This window comes from Aquarana catesbeiana, linkage group LG02, assembly GCF_042186555.1.
Source record: "Aquarana catesbeiana isolate 2022-GZ linkage group LG02, ASM4218655v1, whole genome shotgun sequence".
NCBI lineage: Eukaryota > Metazoa > Chordata > Amphibia > Anura > Ranidae > Aquarana > Aquarana catesbeiana.
Window position 1 is genome coordinate 423,069,091 of NC_133325.1, and position 26,376 is coordinate 423,095,466.

Below are 26,376 nucleotides of genomic sequence, written 5' to 3' on the forward strand. Positions count from 1 at the left end.
TCTATAGTATATAGTAGATAATATAGTACAGTATAGTATAGTATAGTATAGTAGATATTTATGTAATCCGAAATGTATTTGTCGGATAAAGTTGCTGTATAGGTAAATCATATATATATATGGACGCCTTCATTAGCTTCAGGTGTGTTGGGCTGGACGTGACTGACTGCCTTATGTCCAATATCTTTAGTTTATACCACTTTTTTTTTTCGTTGGTGTTTGCTGGAAAAAAAGGATACGAGTATATGCAATACTTCTTTCACAGCAGTGTGTAGCAACACAATACACTGCATTGCGACATGCTGCAGTGAATAAAAATGAATGGAATGCCAATTTGTGACATTCCAGTAAAATAGAAAAAAAGAAGACAAAAAAGTAAACTAAATAGTGCATTGGCAATGTGTACTCCACAGTGCACACCAGCATTACAACATGGCTGCTGGTGTGAACCAGCCCTTATATTATTGTCTGTATAGGAGTTATTTGGTCTGCTATGGCGGTCGTTATGCCCATGAGAGTCATTAAGAATGCAGAAGATAGGGACACTTATGCCCCATACACATGATCGGAAGTTCTGCCAGCAAAAGTCCGATGTGAGCTTCTGGTAGGAAATTCCGACCGTGTGTATGCTCCATCGGATTTTTGCTGGCGGAATTTCCGGCAGCAAAAGATTGAGAGCAGGTTCTCTATTTTTCTGACAAAAAAAGTTCCTATCGGAAATTCCGATCATTTGTAGCAATTCCGACGTTCAAAATTCCTACGCATGCTCGGAAACAATTCGATGCATGCTCAGAAGCATTGAACTTCATTTTCTCGGCTCGTCATAGTGTTGTACGTCACCGCGTTCTTGACGGTCTTGTGCATGCAAGCCGAGCTTGAGCGGAATTCCGTCGGATAAACCATCCAAGATTTTTCCGACGGAAATTCCTATCGTGTATACGGGGCATAAGACCTCGTTCACACAAGGCAATTTAAAGTATAACTAAAGATGTTTCTTTTTCTTTTTAGATAAAGTGCAGAGGGATTAGAACACTTGTCAGGCTTTATTGCTGTCTGTGCTCCCCGTTAAGGAGATTCACCCTCCCTATTTATCCTGTTTACCATTATTATTGAAAGGGACAGTAGAAGAAAAGCCCACATTTGGGTTGTCTGAGAAAATATTCCAATGGGGACACTAGTTCTAGTTACCTGGGGGTCCCCAAGGAATTACCTTAATTTGAAGAGAGATTTCCCCTCACTTCCTGTTTGGTATGGAACAGGAAGTGAAGGTAAATCTCAGCAATGGGACGACGGAACAAAAAAAACTGACAGGGGTTATAACCCTCCCTTGCGCTATCCATAATGGGGAAAAAAATGCCTAGCCTAGAGTTCTACTTTATTCTGTGCCCTTTGCTCCACCATGTTTTACCGAAAATGAAAAATACAGATGTTGATACGCTGGGAGCAGCGCCTGTGTCAGTGCAGCTGCTGTGTCCAAATTGATAGCTATGGGACTGCCGGCATGGGAAGCATGTCCTTACTGGTAAAACACGGCCCTGCGTGGGGCACGGATTAAAATGCCCCATGCGAATGAGGCCTTACAAATCATAATAATGGATATTGGAAATGACACATTGAGATTCTTGCTCATTATCCTTGAAGACAGTGAAGCTAAAGTATTAATTAGAACTTCATTTCAGCTTGATTTTATTTGAAGGCCAGGGTAATATCTTTGAACTGCTTGGCCCATACCTCACAACTTTTTGAGATGGGAATGAGGGACACCTATCAGCAAAAGTATGTAGCATAGGACACACCCCTTGCCACACCCCCCTAAAGGAGAATTGTACAAAAAAAAAAACAAGATTGGTTAAACCCACAAGTGCTTTTTTTTACCACTACTATTCTTTCATATTGGCTTTTGGAATTTACAAATGCAACAATTTATAAATCAGATGAAAGGTTTAGCACTGGGAAACACTTTTTGATAGATAAAAAGTGCATTTTATATACATCTATATAGATCAGACCAAAACGAGGGACAAATAAGGAGGAAAGAGGGACAGAGGGACATTGCTCCAAATCAGGGACAGTCCTTCAAAATCAGGGACAGTTGGGAGGTATGTTGGCTTAGTGGTGGCTGCTGCACAGAAGACTCACAAAACTCACTTCAGCTCAACCAATAGTCATCTCTTCTTTCTGTGAAGCAAGACTGGGTTGCCAGACAGTAATATATAGAGAGCCTCCATAAAATGTAGGTTGACTACAGTTCCACCTGCCAGCTACATTGCTACAGGACAAAGTAGTGATGTAGCACCTGGTGGGTGGTGCCACAACCTGCGGCTCCAACAGCGTGCCAGATGCTGAAGTTTCCGCACCCAGCCTTTCAAGAGAGTGAAGATCAGAGGCATGGGCAGTGCATAGCTGCCAACTGTCCCTGATCTCGAAAGACTGTCCCTCATTCGCAAACAAAGTCCCTCTGTCCTCCTTTCCTCCTCATTTGTCCCTCATTTTGGTCTGATTTATATAATTGTATATAAAATGCACTACTTATCTATCAAAAAGTGTTTCCCAGTCCTAAACCTTTCATCCAAATTCTAAATGGCTGCATTGATAAATTTCAATAGCCAGTATAAAGGAATAGAAGTGGTATAAAAGCACCATGTTTAACCAAACTTTTTGACAATTCTCCTTTAAGGGGGAGTGGCAGGAGGTGTGTCTTATGTCTACATACTTTTGCTAATAGGTTAATAGGTAACCCTCATTCCCATATCAGAAAGTTGGGAGGTATGGCAATGGGACAAGTAAATATTATACCTCTTCCATTTCACATGGTGGTGAATGTTGATGGGAGAAAAGTGTAGAGAGATGAGCTCTACTTCTTTTTCATTCACTCTCCAGTCACAGGCTGTGATAGGGATAAGACCTGTAAGCTAAGGATTACCTAATTGCGATAATCAGGTCTCCTGCCCTGCCAAACAGGGTCTGTGTGGCAGAGCTGTGTTAATCTCAGGACTGGGTAGATAGAAATTCAATTTTGTCGGCAGGTAAAATAGCTCCCTTATGTGTAGTTCAGCTTTCAGTGGGATGTATCTATGAAAGCATTTTTGTTGCCTCCACAATAATGGGTATCACTGTGTATGGTGTAGAACAGTTTTAGACCTTAGAACTGGAACTTTCATACACCGTATGTTCAAAGAATATGACAAAAATATTATGAATACAATATCAATTCTCTAACTAGACAAACCAAGCACAATCAACAGCCCAATATAATTATATTGATAAATGTGTTTTTTGGCAGCTGTTTTTTGTTTTGTTTTTTCAAATACAATTTTTTTTTATTGGTTATCTCAGCAGAGAGGCCAGCTGTTTAAGTGTTACTAAACCCACAACAGTAAAATCTGTCTGTACAGTATATGCAGTAAAGCATTCACTGTGGAACCTAAGGGGTTAATCCTCCGTATTGTGTAAAAAGGCTGTTTGATCATGTCTTCTCTGATTCTCCCCTTCTTCCACTCTCCCTAATCCATCTGCTGATAGAACAGAGCCTTGGAGGTGCTCTGCACATGCTCAGTTTGGTGTGTATTGCTCGAGAGGTTTTTTATTTTTTTTGGGGGGGGGGGGGGGTGCATGTGATCAGCACAGGGTCAATCAGCACTGTCAAGACAGAAAGTCAGGGGTCATGCAGCCTCATAGAACAGACAGAGGAGAGTGAAATCTCCTCCATCAAGCTTTAACCAGCGCTTTGCCAGACACTGATAGAAGTCACAAGACTGCTATATGCTTTTAATGAGAAAAGGTATATAGCAGTTTATATTTACGAAAACTATTGCAATTCCATGATCTGTGTACTGTGGGAGACCAGATATAGTGAATGCAGGATCCTGGGTTTAGTAACACTTTAAATATAAAACTGACAGCAGGTACTAGAATAATGGTCCAGTGTAATTTCTGGACTTGTTCAGGAAAGAAGAGACGACTGGGGATAGCCTATAGCAGGGAGTGAAGAATCTGTCCTCCTGACATATATGACTCAGATCTAATTACAACACTTGCTTCTTGCCTGTTTAATTGAAGAAACCTATTCAAACTTAGCTTGGCATTTGCAACATATCCAAATGTTAATGTTTGTGGTATTATGAAACAAAGATGACTACAATAGGTTTATCATCATTCACATGTGACTAACCGCATCAGCGGGACATGTTTGCTGTATTGCCAATGATTATTAACAATGAGTAATAACACAATAATGTAACCAGAAACTTGTCTTATTTTAAAAGGCATTTCTAGAGTGATACTTATATAAAAATAAAAGATATTTGGATAAGATTTCCTTTTTTAAAAATGCTGGTTGCCTGGCTGTTATGCTGATCCAAAAGGTTAAGTAAACACTTGCTGACCCACATATCAGTAATTCTGACTATCCTCTAACTTCACTAAGCTGCATTTTGATTCTGGGTCTGTGATTTAGAAAGGATTCAGACCAGAGAAAATCAGGCAGCTACCATTCTCATAAGGAGGTCAACAATGGCAGTCCCTCAGAACAGATTTCCTTTCAAAACAAGATTTATCCACATCTATATTATATTTTATATATAGTTAAAGCTGGGCTCCAGGTATGGATTTTAGTGCATAGTCATAGCTCCCAACTGTCCCTGATTTCGAGGGACTGTCCCTGATTTGGAGCAATGTCCCTCTGCCCCTCTTTCCTCATTTGTCCCTCATTTTGGTCTGATCTATATAAATGTATATAAAATGCACTTCTTATCTATAAAAAAAGTGTTTTCCAGCGCTAAATCTTTCATCTGATTTCTAAATTGCTGCATTTGAAAATTCCAAAAGCCTATATAAAGGAATAGTAGTGGTAAAAAAAAAACACTTGTGAGTTTGACCAATTTTGTATTTTTGTATAATTCTCCTTTAAGGGGGTGTGGCAAGGGGTGTGTCCTATGCCTGCATACTTTTGCTGATAGGTGTCCCTCATTCCCATCTCAAAAAGTTGGGAGGTATGCATAGGGTTGCCACCTCATCCCTTTAAAACCGAACACATATTAATTACACAGGTTCTCTAGCTGATTAAGGTGTTAATAAACTCACTTGGTGCCTTATCTGCATTAAATTAGCCTCAGAACTTGTGTAATTCATATGTGTTCGGGTTTAAAGGGATGAGGTGGCAACTCTAGGTATGCATAGTATTGGTTTAGCTTGGACCAATGTAAGTTTGCACGGGTCCTACCTGTGGGAGTGCTTTAGGAGAGAACCATTGTAGTAGTTGCCAACATCCTACCTGTGGGAGTGCTTTAAGAGAGGAGGACCACTGTAGTAGTTGCCACCGTCCTACCTGTTGGAGTGCTTTAGGAGAGGAGGACCACTGTAGTAGTTGCCACCATCACCCTGGTCTAGTGCCGGGTAGCTGTCCTGCTGCATAGCAACCACAGGGGGTCACTCACTTAGTAAGCAGCAAAAAACTATAAATGGTGCATTTTTTTTTCAATCAGAGCACACATGCAACGTGTTCTCTGATTGAAAAAGGTGGAGAGGCAGGGTGTTATCACCTCGCTACCTCATTCAATCAGAAAACACTTTGTATTCATTGAGAAAAATGCAAGGTGTTGTGTGAATGGGGCTTGAGCCTAAGTGGTTACCATGCAGCAGGGCAGTCGCTCAGCATGGGACCCACAAGACAGCAGAGATCAGTGTAGCAGCAGCAACTACTACACAGATTCCCCATTTTCAAAGCGGTCCCACAGGTAGGACCTTTTGCATATACACATTGGTCCAAGCTGGATCAATAATATGCAATAACATTTTTGCCTGGAGTTCAGCATTAAAACAACCCTATTACTGAAAAAAAAATCTAAAGAATCTCCTAGAAAAGAAAGAGATCTTTAAATCCAACATACATTGGAGTGTCCGATGCCTGTGTTCCCAGTCTGTAGCTCCTCCAACTGGTAGGGGCTGGTAGAAGAAATCACAGAGTGCAGCGGGGGAACACAGGCACCTGACACTTCCAGAAGTGTCTTGGATGTAAGGATTCTCTGGGTAGCCTATCTCTCCTGCACAGTAATGCCCCGTACACACGGTCGGATATTCCGACGGAAAATGTGTGATAGGACCTTGTTGTCGGAAATTCCGACCGTGTGTAGGCTCCATCACACATTTTCCATCGGATTTTCCGACACACAAAGTTTGAGAGCAGGCTATAAAATTTTCCGACAACAAAATCCGTTGTCGAAAATTCTGATCGTGTGTACACAAATCCGATGGACAAAGTGCCACGCATGCTCAGAATAAATAAAGAAATGAAAGCTATTGGCCACTGCCCCGTTTATAGTCCCGACTTCCTTTTTTTGCGTCACTGTGTTCAGAATGATCGGATTTTCTGACAACTTTGTGTGGCCGTGTGTATGCAAGACAAGTTTGAGCCAACATCCGTCGGAAAAAATCCTAGGATTTTGTTGTCGGAAATTCCGAACAAAGTCCGACAGTGTGTACGGGGCATAACAGTTTCCATGAATCCTAGATTGTAAGCTCTAACGAGCAGGGCCCTCTGATTCCCCCTGTATTGAATTGTATTGTAATTGTACTGTCTGCCCTAAAATTGCAAAGAGCTGCACAAACTGTTGGCACTATATAAATCCTGTATAATAATAATAATAATAATAATAATGAGCGGCAGGCGCTGGACAAGGCAAGTACAAACTCTTCCTTTACAGGAATTTTTTTTTTTTTTATGATTTGACTTTAGGATTAATTACATTCACATATGTATGTGAAAAATAGATTTATGGTATCATTTAAAAGAAAATAACTTTTTTTTTATGTTTGAATGTATATCAACAGTACAAGCTGGTGGTCTCATTTTAGAGTATGTAGCCCTCTAGTGGATAAAGTTATCTCTGCATTCAGAGTCTTAATATTGCTAGAATTTTTGTTAAAGAGAAACTATAAGGCCTCTCAGAACCCACTAGTTTTGGGGTTTTTTTACTGCTCAAAAACTGCTGATAACAGCCTATGTGTGCATGGACACATAGGATAACATGATGAAGAGTTTAATGATTGTAGAAAAAAAAAAACGTCTACAGCCAAAAACAGCTGCTGTAAAAACGTCCAAAATGTCCAGTGTACATGAAGCCTAGTGGTTTGGGTCAATTTTCTTTGAACAGTATTGAGCGGTATTGAACTGTGGTTGGGGAGGGTGGAGGGGAGGGTGCGGTAGTTCTTGGCATTGGAAATTATGGCAAACAAGTGAGTTTGTGCTCTTCTGTCAGTGACAAGTCCTATCTATCCACTGCTGTTCCAACACTGGTTCTTGTGGACCAGTGTCCTGTTTCTATACTTATATTAGTGATTGGGCACTCAGTGATCATCAAAGTCTGCAATGATGAGTTAGGGTAAGTTAGGGTAAGCACCGCTCTGTGTATGAGCCTCAGGAAGCATAGACTAAATAAAATACTGCTAGAAGCCAGATAAAGCAGTTTTTTTTGTTTTTTTTTTGCAAAGGAGACTTTCTATGTCTCTTCTACCAAAAATTATACTTTCTAGCAGTTTTTATTATTTCTTTTTTTATGTTTACTTCTACTTTATTATTTTATATTATTTTTTTTAACCAGCAGGTAAAGATTTGGTCTCATTTTCTTGTCTTCCTGAGATTGCTTAGCAGTCAGTTGTTCTTGAAACTCTTTTCTGTTCATTTGTAAACAGAAATTGTGTAGCAAAAAATAATATAAACAAAAAAGAAAAAAAAAAGGGAAAATGTAGCAAGAATTGTTATTGGTTTCTATGGTAATTAACTAATTTTATTCAAATTTTTCTTCTCTCCAGTTTTATTTATTCCGCTCATAGGGCTAAATTTACACAAAGAGTGTCAGTACAGTAGTTGTTACTTAAATGCTGCTTTGTTCTGAAATGAAACATAAAATTATCACGTATCTTTCTCATATTGTACTTCTTCTGGAATAGCCATTGATTGCTATTGTCTATTAATTCACTATATTGTTGTCCAAGAAGAAAAGATGACAATTTTAGTGAATTGAGATCTTAATGTTTAAAGTATATTGAACACCGAGGCGATAATTCATAAAAAACTGAAAAGAAGAAGAAGAAATGCTATTATCAACTAACCATAATCTTTTTTGATTTTTATGGAAAATGAAGGAAAATTCCTCATTGGCTGCTGTGGGAAACAACTCTGCTATTAATTTGCTCCAATTTTTATGTATCAGACCTAGAGAGTGTACAGTCCAGAAATTAAGCAAGAATTCTGGTTGTACTGGGCCATAAAAACAGTTCCAATTGGTACATTTTTCACACATCTGTATCTTGTTTACAGTATATGTACCCAGTTTTTAACTGTAATTATATCTCGAAAATAGTCATATAAATATTGTAAATAAATTAATTATATTCCTTTATATACATTGCATTCAGAAAGTATTCACAGTACTTCACTTTTTCCACATTTTGTTATGTCACAGCCTTATTCCAAAATGGAATAAATTCATTATTTTCCTCAAAATTCTACAAACAATACCCCATAATTACAACATGAAAGAAGTTTGTTTAAAACCTTTGCAAATTTATTAAAAATAAAAAAACGAAAAAAATCACATACATAAGTATTTGCTCAATACTTTGTTGAAGCACCTTTGACACCAATTACAGCCTCAAGTCTTTTTGAGTATGATGCTACAAGCTTGGCACACCTATTTTTGGGCAGTTTCTCCTATTCTTCTTTGCAGGACCTCTCAAGCCCCATCAGGTTGGATTAGAAGGGGTCGGTGCACAGCCATTTTCAGATCTCTCCAGAGATGTTCAATTGGGTTCAAGTCTGGTCTCTGGCTGGACCACTCAAGAACATTCACAGAGTTGTCCCATAGCCACTCCTTTGTTAACTTGTCTGAGTGCTTAGGGTCGTTGTCCTGTTGGAAGATGTCCAGAGCGCTATGGAGCAGGTTTTCATCAGCGGTGTCTCTGTACATTGCTGCATTCATCTTTCCCTTGATCCTGACTAGTCTTCCAGTTCTTGCTGCTAAACATTATTACCACAGCATGATGCTGCCACCACCATGCTTGTCTGTAGGGATGGTATTGACCAGGTAATAAGCGGTTCCTGGTTTCCTCCAGACATGACGCTTGCCATTCAGGCCAAAGAGCTCAATCTTTGTTTCATGAGACCAAAGCATTTTGTCCCTCATTGTCTGAGGGTCCTTCAGGTGGGCTGTCATGTGCCTTTAACTGAGGCGTGGCTTTCATCTGGCCACTCTACCATACAGGCCTGATTGGTGGAGTGCTGCAGAGATGGTTGTTCTTCTGGAAGGTTCTCCTCTCTCCACAGAGAAATGCTAGAGCTCCGTCAGAGTGACCATCAGGTTCTTGGTCACCTCCCTGACTAAGGCCCTTCTCCCCAGATCACTCAGTTTGGCCAGGCGGCCCATTCTAGGAACAGTGTTGGTGGTTCCAAACTTCTTCCATTTATGAATGATGGAGGGCACTGTGCTTATTGGGACCTTCAATGCTGCAGAAATTTTTCTGTACCCTTCCCCAGATCTGTGCCTCGATACAATCCTGTCCTATTCTACAGACAATTCCTTGGAATTCATGGCTTGGTTTGTGCTCTGACATGCACCATTAACTGTGGGACCTAATACGGACAGGTGTGTGCCTTTCCAAATCATGTCCAATCAACTGAATTTACCACAGGTGGACTCCAATCAAGTTGTAGAAACATCTCAAGGATGATCAGTGGAAAACTGATGCACCTGAGCTCAATTTTGAGTGTCATGGCAAAGGCTGTGAATACTTATGTACATGGGATTTTTTCCTTTTTTTATTTTTAATAAATTTGCAAAGATTTCAAACAAACTTTGTTCACGTTGTCATTTTGGGGTATTGTTTGTAGAATTTTGAGGAAAATAATTAAATTAATCAATTTTGGAATAAGGCTGTAACATAACAAAAGTGTTTTTGGTTGTGTGTCGCCCCTGATAGCCCTAATGCCCAGAGCCATGGGCTGTGTTGTATATGTGAGCCTCCAGCTCTGCAGGCCAAATTTCAACAACCAGTATAAAGGAATAGTAGTGGTAAAAATAGTACTTGTGGGTTTAACTAATATATTTTTGTATAATTCTCCTTTAAGGGGGTGTAGCAGAGGGTGTGTCCTATACCTACATACTTTTGCTAATAGGTGTCCCTCGTTCCCTTCTTGGGAGGTATGGCCTATACTGATAGAAATCCAGTAATACACTGTCTCACCCTGTTCCGCTGACCGTGCTCAGCTACTTTCTATTTTTAGGCACTGTGCCAAATTTGTAGAGGCCAATCTGCTGGCAGCCTAAATATCTAACTGCTGTTCAGGGGCTCTGAGCTTCAGCAAAATGGCAGCCTTCAGCAAGAAGAAACAGAAACTATGCTGGAGGCAATTTACAGCACACACTACGTTTGGCAGCATAATTAATAACGTGGAATGTATTTTCCTTGCTAAAGAACATTATTTTTTATCAAGTTGTTATAGGTAAAGTTCCAGACATCTCAACCTGCAAAAAATCATTTCAGGGAGGTGGCATGCTCATTGGAGGGAGGTGGGGCTTCGCGACTGCAAACGCCCCCCCCCCCCCTACGGCAAATTATTTTTTAAATCACTTTTTCAATATTTTTTCGCAGTGCTTCTGGGGAAGGGGGTGGGGGTGGGTGGCAGTGGACGGTATCAGTAGTTTTTTTATTTTTAATAATTGATTTTTTTACAATTTAATTTGTTTTTAATTTTTCTCACAATGTTTTTTGGGGGGAGGGGGTTGGGGCAGTGGGCAGTGTTGGTAGGGCAGGGGAGAGTGGTGTCAGTAGTTTATTTTATTTTTTTACACTTTTTCATTTTTTAGAATTTCTTTACAATATTTTTCTTTATATTTTTTTTTTGGGGGGGGGGGGGCTTTGGTGATATGTCAGGGGTCTAAACAGACCCCTGACACCTCCCCTTTGAGACAGACAAGGGGACTGAGGACACAAATTCCCCAGTCCCTTTCTCAGCACTAAAGATGAATGAACAGGAGACAGAGGCTCCTGTCCATTCATAAACTGAGCAGACATAGTTTATACTATTACTGTGTCCAATTACTGGTTCCCCTGCAGTTGGCGGGAGAGGAGAGGAGGGGAGCCGGTTGCGGGGGACGAGGGGGGGGGCGGAGAAGAACATGGAGGGGGATGGGGGAGGAGCACACAGAGCAGCTGGGGATGATCGGTGTGGCTGGAGGGACAGCTGTGATCACCGATCTCCCTGTATAGCCTTTTAGCCGTCAGCCGCGGGAGGGAGAGAAGGAGAAGTGGCTGTCAGCTAAAAATCTATACAAAGGAGATCGTGATCACAGCTGATCCCTGCCACACCGATCAATCCCGGGAGATCGGGAGGCGCTTGCGGGTGTGCAGGAGCCGCCGCAGAAATGCGGGAGTCTCTCGCACCTTCTGGGAAACTTGAGATGTCTGAAGTTCTGCTTTAAATCCTGTTAGATCACGTCAGGCTGGCCCCTTTTTGAGGTTATAGATGTGTAAAAGAATAAAAATAAGTGCCCATACTGTTTAAAATCCAGTAATACACTGTCTCACCCTGCTCTGCACATGCTCAGTTGCTCTCTATATTTAGGCACTGTGCTGAATTTGTAGAGGGCGATCTGATGACAGCCTAAAGATTTACTGTTGTTCAGGGTCTCTGGGCTTAATCAAAATGGCAGCCTCCAGCAAGAAGAAACAGGAGCAATGCTGGAAGGCAATATAAAGCACACACTAATTTTGGTAGCATAATTATTAGGGTTGTACCGATACTGATACTAGTATCGGTATCAGTGCCAACACTAGTATCGGTATTGGTGCCGATACTGAGCATTTGCACGAGTACTTGTACTCATGCAAATGCTCCAATGCTTGACCCGATACCTGTATCCTCAGCGTAGCAGGGGAGCTGGGCAGCCTCACAGATGATCGGTGCGAGCAGTTACAAGCACCGATCTCCATGTATAGCTTTCAGTAAAGCAGCTGACAGCCGCTTCTCCTCCTCTCCCCCCGCGGCGGTCAGCTGCTTTATTGAAAACTATACAGGGAGATCGGTGCCTGTACCTGCCCGCACTGATTGTCCTGACTGTCCCCTGTGTCCTCCTCCGGCTCCCTGGGTCCTCCTCTGGCTCCCTGGGTCCTCCTCTGGCTCCCTGGGTCCTCCTCTGGGTCCTCCACTGGCTCCCCAGGTCCTGCTCTGGTCCCCCTCTGTGCTCCTCCAGTTCCCCCCCCCCCCCCTGTCCTGGATCTGTCAGGATGGAAAGCGGAGGAAGGAGCCGGTAAATATGTCATTTACTGACTCTGTCCATTTATAACTGAGCATCGTAAACTGTGTTCACAATGCTTCAGTTTATGAACAGGAGCCGCTGTCTCCTGTCCATTCATGTTCAGTGCAGCTGAGGCTGCAGAGAAAGGGACTGGGGAAACTGTATCCTCAGTCCTTTTTCCTGTCTCAAAAGGGAGATGTAGGGGTACTTGTACTAGGCCTTAAAAAAGTGGTATTGGTGCAGCCCTAATAATTATTAATGTGGAATGTATGTTTCTTTTTAAAGAACATTATTTTATTGTGTTGGTATTGCTAAAGTTCCACTGTAGCCTTCCTGGTGGTATGATTATGTTAGATTTTTGCGTCTCAAAGTGGTACAATTATTTTGCATAGAAATTTGGCGTTTTATATTGTAGGCCTGTAATTCTTAGCAATAACACAGAAATCTGTCCACCAAGAGTCTAGTAGATATCCCAGGTATGATGAAGTTTGAAACACAAAATCATAAATTATAATATAATAAATATAAATAATTATAAAAAATAATAATATAATAATAATAAAATGAATTTCCCCACGATTCACTATCGCTCAATTCTGCAAGTGTTCTAATTAACTATTCTGTTTTCTAGCTGGTCTAAAACCACTTTTGACATAAAGGGACACTTTTTGGTTGCTATGGACAATCTCAAGTTTCCAGGCAAAAAGAACAGTATATATCATATAAAACTGCATGCAGGGCATTGGACAAAGCACTGGGGACAAAAGGGATGTGAAATAATTTCATAAGAGTAATGTAATCTGTAAGATTACAGTGTACTGTATGTATTATGATTTTTCACTTTTTTTAATTTGCCGCCGGGCCCTGCCCCCCTGCGTCGCGACGCTCACAGGGAACGGAGCCCGGCACACAGAGGCTTCGGGCGGAGGACAGAGCCCACGGACACAGCAGGGGGATATCGCAGGATCCCGGGGACAAGGTAAGTACATGGCACCAGGATCCTGCAATGCAATCCCGAGTGTGGCTCAGGGTTACCGCTAATGGTGCTGAAATTTAACCCCGAGCCACACTCGGGAAAACTGTCAGGGAGGTTAAGTTGAGTTACTAAAGGTGTACTGAATGTTACATTCTTTTTAAAACTGAATCATATTCAAGGGACACTAAAAAAGTGGGATTTTTGCTTGCACATGTCCTAAAGATTGAAATGAAAGCGGTTCAATTTTTTTTTCAGTAAACAAAACATTCTACAAATTGAACTTTATCTTCTCCTATAGTAAATCAACCCCATAGACATTTACATTTGGAAGGTAACCGTATTGATACAGCAAAAACAATGATAGGGTAAGCCTGGGCCTTTCTAAAGAAGGAATACTGGGTATATTTTTCATATAGCATGGGGTAGAAGAAACCACACAGCGTACTGTGCCTTGCAAAAGTATTTACCCCCCCCCCCTTGGCATTTTTTGTGTTTTGTTGCCTCACAACCTGGAATTAACATGGATTGTTTGAGGATTTGCATCATTTAATTTACAACAACTTTGAAGATTTTTTTTTTTATTGTGAAGCAAGCAACAAATAGGACAAACTAACAGAAAAAGTCAATGTGCATAACTATTCACCCCCCTAAAGTCAATACTTTGTAGAGCCACCTTTTGCGGCTATCACAGCTCCAAGTTGCTTTGGATAAGTCTCTATGAGCTTGCCACATCTTACCACTGGGATTTTTGCCCATTCCTCCTTGCAAAACTGCTCCAGCTCCTTCAAGTTAGATGGTTTGTGCTTGTAAAAAGCAATCTTTAAGTCTGACCACAGATTTTCTATTGGATTGAGGTCTAGGCTTTGACTAGACCATTCTAACACAATATCAGGTTTTCGCTTAAACCACAAGTGTTGCTTTAGCAGTGTGTTTGGGGTCATTGTCCTGCTGGAAGGTGAACCTCCATCCTAGCCTCAAATCACACACAGAGTGGTACAGGTTTTGCTCAAGAATATCCCTGTATTTAGCACCATCCATCTTTCTCTCAACTCTGATCAGTTTCCCAGTCCTGACTGCTGGAAAACATCCCCACAGCATGATGCTGCCACCACCATGTTTCACTGTGGGGATGGTGTTCTTTGGGTGATGTGATGTGTTGGGTTTATGCCAGACATAGTGTTTTCTTTGATGGCCAAAAAGTTCAGTTTTGGTCTCATCAGACCAGAGCACCTTCCTCCATACATTTTGGGAGTCTCCCACATGCCTTTTCACAAACTCAAAACGTGCCATTTTGTTTTTTGCTGAAAGTAATGGCTTTCTTCTGGCCACTCTGCCATAAAGCCCAACTCTATGGAGCGTATGGCTTATTGTCGTCCTATGTACAGATACTCCAGTCTCTGCTGGGGAACTCTGCAGCTCCTCTAGAGTTACTTTAGGTCTCTGTGCTGCCTCTCCGATTAATGCCCTCCTTGCCTGGTCTGTGAGTTTTGGTGTGCGGCCGTCTCTTGGCAGATTTGCTGTTGTGCCATGTTCTTTCCAGTTGGTTATGATAGATTTGATGGTGCTCCTAGGGATCATCAAAGATTTGGATATTTTTTTATAACCTAACCCTGACTTGTACTTCTCAACAACATTGTCCCTTACTTGTTTGGAGAGTTCCTTGGTCTTCATGGCAGTGTTTGGTTAGTGGTGCCTCTTGCTTAGGTGTTGCAGTCTCTGGGGCCTTGCAAAAAGGTGTGTATATGTAATGACAGATCATGTGACACTTAGATTGCACACAGGTGGACATCATTTCACTAATTATGTGACTTCTGAAGGTAATTGGTTGCACCAGAGCTTTTTATGGGCTTCACAACAAAGGGGGTGAATACATACGCACATGCCAATTACTTCACCAACAAGCCAAGGGGGGTGAATACATTTGCAAGGTACTGTAGGTGTTCATCCTTTTCTATATGACGCCCCCATTTATCATTTACGCATATCTTAACAGTATGGCGGCCATAACAATTAATATTTGGGGCCCTGACCTATGGGTTTCACACCTAGACCAGCTGGTTTTTCCTTAGAACCCTTGAAGTTTCCCAACGTTAACTGTTATTGCAATACTGATTTTATACTGCCAAAAATTACAAAAAATAAGCGATAAGCCCAATGGCCTTTTTCAGATAAGGAAGTAATTTACCACTGTAAAGCCAACACTTTTTTTTTTTGATGGTTAATTCACTGTTATTATTTCTTTTCAAACAGTTGTCATGGCAACGACACCTCAACTTCTGAATACAACGCTATCGCCGAGCAATATAACAACCAAGTCACAAGAACAGATTCTTTATCAGAGTGAGTATAATTAGTAATTGTTAAGTTGGCATGCTGCCAGTTTTATTGTTCTAATGTTTCAGACAGACCTTGTGAAACTGCTTACTGCTAATGTAAAATAAATACTTAAAAGAGGAACTGCAGTCTGCTCATATCATTTGTAATAAAAACATCTTTGCCATTCTGAAGCTTCCCTCCAACCACTTTGCATATTATTTTATATATACTGTGATTCTGTACTTGCCAAATATGCTGCAGAGTTCTCCCTCCACTAAGTGTGTCTGCAGCCATTTTAACTGTGGGCAGCTGAAGCTACTGCCTGTTCACTTCCTGGATTTACACAGCCACACAGAGACACACCTCCAACTCTGCAGCTCTCATTGGCCCTCTTATGACTCATTCCCCCTCCCTTCCTGGCAAACTGTCTCGAGAGTGAGAGAGAGAATTGTGCATGATGTCATAAGCCTAGGCTTTTTACCAGACAAGAAACAGGAAGTGGGCTGTATAAGGTATTTGCTACCAGAAAAAAAAAGGTTTACTATCCAAAGTTAAAACAACAAGGGCAGAGGATTTATTTATTATTATTATTATTATTATTAATGATTTATATAGCGCCAACAGTTTACAATGTAGAGGGGGGGCATTAAATAGATGTAAAGATGACTGAAAAATGACTGAAGTTCCACTTTAAAGTGATATTAACTACGTTAGTTTTAGAGCAAATTTTTTAATTTTTGCACATACAGTATATAAAAATGGCAATTTTTTGGCAATAAAATTACTTAAAACCCCAGAACATTATATGTTTTCTGAAAGTAGAGACCCTGTAGAATTAAAAGATGATAGTTGCAAATTTTTATGTCACATGATATTTGTGCAACTGTTAAACGCATATTTTCAGGAAAAAATATAGTAAAATAAATTTTAGTGCAAACACACACAATATAATACCCTTTTTTTGGTAAAATATAAAAGATTTGGTAAATATGCACCAAACATGCCAAGTTTCAAAATTGTGCGATGGTACCCAAAAATCTCCACAGGTGACTCTTTAAAAGCCTTTTCCGCTCATCAGTTTAAGAGTTAACCAGGAGCTCTTGAGCTAGAAATATTGCTCTCACGTTGAGATTCGCAGCAATATGTCACACGTGTGGTGCGACCGCGATTTACATACACATGCGTATGTGTATGAGGATTTCTTTTAAATACATTTTATTAGAATTTATTTTGTAAAGCTTTGTTTCCTTTATTTATATTTACTTTGTTACTATCAATATTGATTAATCAACCCCAAAGTGATAGCAATGGGCAGGTGACAGGTACTCCTTTTGGAGACATTAGGGGTCTAATAGACCCCAGTGTCTCCCCTGCCCTTCACATCTGAGCACAGATCTGCATGGTTAGATGTGTACCGACCAGGAAAAAGTGGATATGAAACCGGAAGTGACAAAATCATTGTCGCCTCTGGTTTCTCTGTTTACATGAGAGATCGAACAATGGATATGTCTCACGCTCACACCATTCTCCATCCTGAAGCTGGCGGTTGGAGGGGGCGCCGCCTGATGGCCGAAACGCGTTGGATTTTTTGACTGTTGTTCAAATGCTATAATAAAATTATGTTTTAGCTGACTTCCATGGCACCGGCCTTTCTCCCTGTTTTGCACAGATTGCACATGGAAGTTCGCAGAAACTTCCCAGTGCTGTGTTCTTGAGGCTCACCAGGCATTACACAGGAGGTAGTAGCTCGGATGCACCTGTCCGAGTGCGTACAGGTGATGCATATACATTCACTAATATGGGCTGCCTGCGCTCAGCTCAGTGGTAGGACAGAAAAGTAAACATAGGATTCTTCACATTGTATAGGGCCCGTGTAAATGAGCCCTGAGATGACTAGGGGGAGGCATTATTATTAGTATTAGGATAATGGAAGGAAGAACCTGAAGAGTCACTGTGGGCAATACATACCTCAAATGTGTGGTTTGAACACCGTTTTCATATGTGGACACTACTCACGTATGCATTTGCTTGTGCATGCGAGCTCGTCGGGATAGGGCGCTTTAAATTTTTTTTTTTTTCTTATTTATTTTACCTTTTATTAGTGTCACTTTTATTCCTATTACAAGGAATGTAAACATCCCGTGTAATAGAAAAAAAGCATGACAGGACCTCTTAAATATGAGATGTGGGGTCAAAATCTCTCTGGGGGGAGATTCGCATCATGGATGTGCAGCCGACAAATCTGCAGCAACTGTGTGATGCTATCATGTCAATATGGACCAAAAATCTCTGAGTAATGTTTCCAGCACCTTGTTGAATTTATGCCACTTCTGAAGGCAAAAGGGGGTCCAGCCCGGTACTAGCAAGGTGTACCTAATAAAGTGGCCGGTGAGTGTATTTGCATTGCACTATTGGATTGCACATACTATTTAATTTATCTTAGCACTGCACTATTGTTTTGTGATGTTTATTATGCCATGTATTATGGTATTGTGCTAGCTGCTATGTTTTTTTACATCCAATAGAGCCTTAGCGTGTTTTCTTTTTTTAGTTCTTGTATAATAAGGATGTAATGTGCTTACTTGGTTTGTTTCCATGTATCTTTCAGGTGCGGGGGCGATAGTTGCTGCTATTGTGGTTGGTGTAATTATTATATTTTCACTGGTGCTTGTTACCCTCAAGATGTATAACAGGTAATTATTTCACAGACAATCTAATCCACAGGTTTTAATAGTATTAATTATATAATAGAAAATTACAACTGTGAAATCTCATTAAAAGCTGCAGACTGCTTTTTTTTGTTTATCTTAAAGCGGACCTCTTAGTAAATTTACAAGTCCGCATTAATTCATTACTGACGTCATAATATGCAGTACAGCAACGGTTTCCTATTTAGAAAAAAAAACACTCCTTGGGCTCTTTTTAGGGGCTTTCCTATACTAATACGGTGTTATCTGCTGCAGGCAGAGGGAAACATTTCCATAGTCTCCTCCAAGCGATTAGACTGCAACATTGTAACTTTACACTGATCACCCATAACTTTATAACCACTGGCAAGTAAGTGAGTACCATTGATTACCTTGTTACAATGGCATCTGAAAGTTGATGGGATATATTAGGCAGCAAGTAAGCATGTTGTCCATGAAACTGATGTGTTAAAAGCAGAAAAAGCAGGCGTCACAATTTGTTGCATATAGGCCTACATAGCAGAAGACCAGTTAGTGTACCCATGATGAGACACAGAGCAATGAAAGAAGGTGGCCTGATCTGATGAATCATGTTTTCTTTTACAATATATGAATGGCCAGGTGTGTGTCACCTACCTGAAGAAGATGGCACCAGAATACAAAATGGGAAGAAGGCAAGCTGGCAGAGGCAGTATGATGCTTTGGGCCATGTTCTGCTGGGAAACCTTGGGTCCTAACCTTCATGTGCATATTACTTGACATATACCACCTACCTAAACATTGTTGGTGACTAAGTGTACCCTTCATGGAAATTGTATTCCCTGATGGCAGTGGGCTCTTTAAGCAGGATAATGTCACACTTCAAAAATGGCTTAAGAATGGTTTAAGAAGCATAACAATGAGTTTGAGGTGTTGACCTGGCCTCCAAATTCTCCAGATCTCAATTCAATTGAGCATCTGTGGGATGTGTTAGAAAAACAAATTTCATTTACGGGGACTCCCCCTTGCAACTTACAGGACTTATCTGGCATCAAGCTGTCAGCAGCTGATCCTATATCACAATATACCTTTAGAGGTCTGGTGGCATCTGTGCTACAACAGGTCAGGGCTGTTTTGGTGGCAAAAGGGGGACCTACTCAATATTAGGTGGGTGGCCATAAAGGTATGGCTGATCATTCTATAGCACATCAGTCCAAGTTTTTTCTGATTCTGGATGGTGCTTGAATAAAGATGGCTCCAATCCTTACAGAGAAAAAAACCTGAAGGCATTGTCAGTACAGTGATACCTGAGAAGTAACAATATCATTAAAGCAGAGTTCCGCTTAAAAAAAAAAATTAAAAGTCAGCAGCTACAAATACTGCAGCTTCTGACTTTTAATAAACAGATGCTTACCTGTCCCAGGGTCCAGCGATGCAGAGGATTGAAGCCTCGCTCCTCTCCCCCTCCACTCGGCGCCGCTGGCATTGTAACTGTGGGCGCCTGGCTGCGGCTTCACAGCCGGGCACCCACTGTGCATGCGCGAGCCGCTCCGCACGACGTGACAGGCCGCGCAATCATCTGGGACCTGTGACGTGTCCCAGATAATTGCCTAGAGGGAGGGGGGAGAGGTGATCTTCCTTCCGATGCTGAGGGTGCGCCAGAAGGAAGTGGGAGATGGAACCCTCTGAAAAGAGGGTATCCGCTCCCCCCCCCCAAAAAAAATGACATGCCAAATGTGGCATGTCAGGGGGGTCACCTTCTCTTAAAGCGGAAGTTCCATTGTTGGGTGGAACTCTGCTTTAAGTATTACTTTTTCAGAGGTATAATTATTTAAAAAAAAAAATTGTAGAACTTTTCATCCTCTAAAACTGCATGTACATTCACCCTGTTTGAATAGAGTAAAATCAAATGTTATAAGGCCATTTTCTTTCTAGGTCGAATGTGTGAATCAGGAAAATGGCCAATAGATGAAGTTATGTTTATTTTCCTGATTCACACATTTGACCTGGAGAGAAAATTGCCTAATAACATTCAATTTTGCCCCCATTCACACAGAATGAATGTACATGCAGTTTTAAAGGATGAATAACTGTGATTTTTTTTTTTTTATACATACACTCCCTAAAGTATGCACCTAAGTGCTACTCTGCCCTCTGTTCTAAACAGGCAAGGCCTTGGTACTTCTTGGGGCTCGGGAGTCTAGGAACTTTGCCTGTTTACAATAACTGCTGCACCCCTTGGTGCCTACACTTCATTTCTTCTGGTAACTCTTTTTTTAAGTGATAGAGTCTCTTTGACAAAGAAAAATATATCTTTCCTTTAGATAGAAACACTAAATACACTTCTGTGCATGTAATGTAAGGTGACCAGATTTTTAAAATGAATTCCGGGGACATATTTTTTTTTTTTAATTGGCAAATAGTAAACTATTTCATAAGCATATTTTCCTAAAATTATATATGCAGTGTATGTGGTATGTGTTTGTGGAATGATTGTATGATATATACGTTATTTCTCACATTTTGTCCATGAGATTAAAAAAAAAAGATATTTCTTATGCCGCGTACACACGAGCGGACTTTACGGCGGACTTTGCCCGGCGGACTGGATTTCGTCGGACAATTCGATGTGTGTGGGCTCCAGCGGACTTTGTTTTCTCAAAAGTTGGACGGACTTAGATTTTAAACTTGTTTAAAATTTATCCGTTGAAATCGAGTCCGGTCGAAAAGTCCGCTCGTCTGTATGCTAGTTCGACGGACAAAAAGGCACGCTAGGGCAGCTATTGGCTACTGGCTATGAACTTCCTTGTTTTAGTCCGGTCGTACGTCATCACGTACGAATTCGACGGACTTTGGTGGATTGTGTGTAGGCAAGTCCGTTCATTCACAAAGTCCGTCGGAAAGTACGTCGAAAAATCCGCCGGGCAAAGTCCGCCGTAAAGTCCGACCGTGTGTACGCGGCATTAGAATTTTTTGACTACCATGACTACCAAATGTTAAGAAGCTAAGATAGAGAAAAAACTTTATAACGTATTAGACTGGTGCGGGGGGTATAGCAGTGGGTTGTAGGGGTGCAGGTGGATGATATAAAATGATATGCATTATGAATGAATTCATGCCATAATTCATTGCTCCAGCACTGCAGAGGCCACTTGGCAGTGACATGCATGGAGCAATTGAAGTTAGCTGTACAGCACTAGTACTCCTACCCTGCTGCACACACTTCTGTCACTGCCCCACTCGCCATCTCAAGCCCCTGCACGCAAGTATTAACTTCTTGAAAGGCCAACTCACCTCCCTCCACACATCCCACAGAACAAACTCCTGCAGGCATCCTTCCTGCGGGATCATTAGCAGCCGGAATCATCACCTCCACCTCTATAGTCTTTCTGCAAGCAGCACTGGGGAGTGCTGAGGGAGGCGGAGGAAGGAGACTTCAGGTCGGAGCTGTAGTCAATAGCAGCGCTGTATTCATATGGCGGTGCCATATATTTACTTAGCAGCATTGGTACGGCTGCTGAGGAAAACGGTCAGGGCCGGACTGGGTGTTAAAACCAGCCCTGGAAATCATTTCTTACCAGCTCCAAAGCATGGGAGAGATTAAACTGCTCCAGGTGGTGAACTGAGAGTGATGTGATGTGATTCCTCAATGTGGAAGTAGCAGGTTCTGGCTCAGCACATGATAATAAAAAAGGAAAATCTTGACAGCCGCACTCCAATAAAACGCCTTTATTGTAAAAACATCAAAGTTCATGTAACAGCAGAAGCAGGGAAGATAGCTGATGCGTTTCACACCATCATCGGTGCTTAGTCATAGCATGCATCAGCCCCATAGCATACCATACTGTCATTATGTTCTTGTTCATAAAAGGGAAAACCATACAATTTAAAGCACACTTGAAGAGTGTATTATACTCACCAGTGCCCATCAGTGCAGCCTCATCAGTGCCCATTCATACAGCCTCACCAGTGCAAATCAATGCAGCCTCACCAGTGCACATCAATGCAGCCTGATCAGTGCCCATCAACGTAGCCTCAGCTGTGTCCATTAAGGCAGCCTCACCAGTGCCCATCCAATGCAGCCTTACCAGTGCACATCAATGCAGCCTCACCAGTGCACATCAATGCAGCCTGATCAGTGCCCATCAACGTAGCCTCAGCAGTGTCCATTATTGCAGCCTCACCAGTGCCCATCCAATGCAGCCTCACCAGTGCCCATCCACTGCAGCCTCAGCAGTGCTCATAAATGCAGCCTCACCAGTGTCCATCGGCTCAGGCTCAGCCTCATAAGTGCCCATCAGCTCAGCCTCACCAGTGCCCATCAGCTCAGCTTCACCAGTACCCATCAATGCAGCCTCACCAGTGCCCATCAATGCAGCCTCACCAGTGTCCATCAGTGCAGCCTCATCAGTGCCCATTCATACAGCCTCACCATTGTCCATCAGCTCAGCCTCATCAGTGCCCATCAATGCAGCCTCATCAGTTCCCATCATCGCAGCCCCACCAGTGCCCATCAGCTCAGCTTCACCAGTGCCCATCAGCTCAGCTTCAACAGTGCCCATCAATGCAGGATCACCAGTGCCTATCAATGCAGCCTCACCAGTGCCCATCAATGCAGCCTCACCAGTGCCCATCAATGCAGCCTCACCAGTGTCCATCAATGCAGCCTCCCCAGTGTCCATCAATGCAGCCTCACCAGTGTCCATCAATGCAGCCTGATCAGTGCCCATCAATGCAGCCTAATCAGTGCCCATCAATGCAGCCTAATCAGTGCCCATCAAAGCAGCCTAATCAGTGCCCATCAAAGCAGCCTAATCAGTGCCCATCAATGCAGCCTCACCAGTGCCCATCAATGCAGTCTCAGCAGTGTCCATCAATGCAGCTTGATCAGTGCCCATCAATGCAGCCTGTTCAGTGCCCATCAATGCAGCCTGTTCAGTGCCCATCAATGCAGCCTAATCAGTGCCCATCAATGCAGCCTAATCAGTGCCCATCAAAGCAGCCTAATCAGTGCCCATCAAAGCAGCCTAATCAGTGCCCATCAATGCAGCCTCACCAGTGCCCATCAATGCAGTCTCAGCAGTGTCCATCAATGCAGCTTGATCAGTGCCCATCAATGCAGCCTGTTCAGTGCCCATCAATGCAGCCTGTTCAGTGCCCATCAATGCAGCCTGTTCAGTGCCCATCAATGCAGCCTGTTCAGTGCCCATCAATGCAGCCTCACCAGTGCCCATCAATGCAGCCTCACCAGTGTCCATCAATGCAGCCTCACCAGTGTCCATCAATGCAGCCTCCCCAGTGTCCATCAATGCAGCCTCCCCAGTGTCCATCAATGCAGCCTGATCAGTGTCCATCAATGCAGCCTGATCAGTGCCCATCAATGCAGCCTAATCAGTGCCCATCAATGCAGCCTAATCAGTGCCCATCAATGCAGCCTCACCAGTGCCCATCAATGCAGTCTCAGCAGAGTCCATCAATGCAGCCTCACCAGTGTCCATCAATGCAGCTTGATCAGTGCCCATCAATGCAGCCTGTTCAGTGCCCATCAATGCAGCCTGTTCAGTGCCCATCAATGCAGCCTAATCAGTGCCCATCAAAGCAGCCTAATCAGTGCCCATCAATGCAGCCTAATCAGTGCCCATCAATGCAACCTAATCAGTGCCCATCAATGCAACCTAATCAGTGCCCATCAATGCAGCCTCACCAGTGCCCATCAATGCAGTCTCAGCAGTGTCCATCAATGCAGTCTCAGCAGTGTCCATCAATGCAGCCTAATCAGTGCCCATCAATGCAGTCTCAGCAGTGTCCATCAATGCAGTCTCAGCAGTGTCCATCAATGCAGTCTCAGCAGTGTCCATCAATGCAGTCTAATCAGTGCCCATCAATGCAGCCTAATCAGTGCCCATCAAAGCAGCCTAATCAGTGTCCATCAAAGCAGCCTAATCAGTGCCCATCAATGTAGCCTAATCAGTGCCCATCAATGCAGTCTCACCAGTGTCCATCAATGCAGCTTGATCAGTGCCCATCAATGCAGCCTAATCAGTGCCCATCAATGCAGCCTAATCAGTGCCCATCAAAGCAGCCTAATCAGTGCCCATCAATGCAGCCTAATCAGTGTCCAGCAATGCAGTCTCAGCAGTGTCCATCAATGCAGCCTCACCAGTGTCCATCAATGCAGCTTGATCAGTGCCCATCAATGCAGCCTGTTCAGTGCCCATCAGCTCAGCCTGTTCAGTGCCCATCAATGCAGCCTGTTCATTGCCCATCAATGCAGCCTGTTCAGTGCCCATCAATGCAGCTTGTTCAGTGCCCATAAATGCAGCCTGTTCAGTGCCCATCAATGCAGCCTTTTCAGTGCCCATCAATGTAGTTTGTTAAGTGCCCATCAATGCAGCCTGTCCAGTGGCCATGAATGCAGTCTGTTCAGTGCCCATAAATGCAGCCTGTTCAGTGCCCATTAATGCAGCCTGTTCAGTGCCCATAAATGCAGCCTATCCAGTGCCCATCAATGCAGCCTGTTCAGTGCCCATCAATGCAGTCTGTTCCGTGCCCATAAATGTAGCCTGTTCAGTGCCCATAAATGCAGTCTGTTCAGTGGCCATAAATGCAGCCTGTCCAGTGCCCATAAATGCAGCCTGTCCAGTGCCCATAAATGCAGCCTGTCCAGTGGCCATCAATGTAGCCTGTCCAGTGGCCATGAATGCAGCCTGTCCAGTGGCCATCAGCCAAGCCTATCCAGTGCCCATCAATATAGCCTGTTCAGTGCCCATCAATTCAGCCTTTTCAGTGGCCATCAATGCAGCCTGTTCAGTGCCCATCAATGGAGCCTATTCAGTGCCCATCAATGGAGCCTGTTCAGAGCCCATCAATGGAGCCTGTTCAGTGCCCATCAATGCAGTCTGTTCAGTGCCCATAAATGCAGCCTGTTCAGTGCCCATCAGCTCAGCCTTACCTGTAGTCATCAGTGCAGCCTGACCACTGCATAGGGATTAGAGGAGAGCAGACAGACTATACAGAGTAGGGATCTCTGTCCTCAGACGAAGTCCCACCTCCAATGGCAGACATCACCAGTGTGCTGCCCATCATAGGAGCCAGCCCAGGAGGTGGGACTTCGTCTGACAGCCAGGTAAGCAGGAGATCCCCGCTCTGTGTAATCCGGCGGTGCTCTACCCCCCCCCCCCTTAATAAATCAAAAAACCTTTTTGCGCTTACCCCTCAAAACGTGAAACAGTATTATAAAATTAAAGGTGTCCAACCTCCACATAATATATCTAGTGCAAAACGATGCCAAACTACATCAAAGGGTTATATATCAAATATATTTAAAAAAATATATTCCAATGTTGATGGTGGTGACCTTCTGTCCACAGAGCGAAAAAAAATAAATTAGTACTATCTGTGAAAGTCTCCTTGGAAGAATTCGAACTATCATCATAATGCATAGGGCAGGGCTCCTTAGAGGCATTAAGACAGAACAGAGTAGAGAGGTTCCCCAGCCACAGCTTCAATCCATCTGAGCACCTGAGCTGTCAGCCGGCAACAGCAAGGAGAAATGAGCCATGGGAGTCAAACCCTTTCTGCACACTGATATGCCTGTTTTTACCCCTAGCTGCCAATAGTACGCAAATATGCGGCCTCTCGGCGGGTGGGCAAAAAAGGATAAATGGCGCTAGAACATACAAACATGCATATAAAGAGTCCAACGTAAATGTGAAAAAACATCCAGGGTGTGATAGTCAATAAAATTATATATATATAGAAAAATTGTATGTATATATATATATATATATATATATATATATAAAAAAAGTCACTGAAATTAAAGATCTGATAAAAAGCACCAGCGGCAGCTCACTTGAGAGTGGAAGCAGGCAACTCTGAAAAAACAATGTAAAAAACAGCAAGAAGCGCCAATCTAAGTGCAGTATCATGAAACTTTAATGAGATAATTATAAACGGACAAACAGCCAAATGGCTACTCACAAAGATGAAATAGGTTAAGGCAAGGACAAGTAATGGGTCCAGGGACGTCCTCCTCAGATGTGGGCAAAGTGCATGGTGCAGGTTCTCCTGGAAGAGCTGTCCACGTTAGGATGTGCAAGTAGTCACCGGGGTCATCGCTGGG

General features: G+C 42.6%; 1 protein-coding gene across 3 annotated transcripts in view; it reads left to right on the top strand.

Annotated features, from left to right (window-relative positions):
* NCMAP (non-compact myelin associated protein) overlaps positions 1 to 26,376 on the top strand; it is a 111,257-nt gene that overhangs the window by 79,234 nt on the left and 5,647 nt on the right. For all 3 annotated transcript variants that reach the window (XM_073615475.1, XM_073615473.1, XM_073615474.1), the window contains 2 exons: positions 15,520 to 15,609; positions 18,194 to 18,278. In XM_073615475.1, the coding sequence (XP_073471576.1) occupies positions 15,525 to 15,609; positions 18,194 to 18,278 (170 nt within the window). In that variant the 5' untranslated portion in view covers positions 15,520 to 15,524. The remainder of the gene's footprint in view (positions 1 to 15,519; positions 15,610 to 18,193; positions 18,279 to 26,376) is intronic.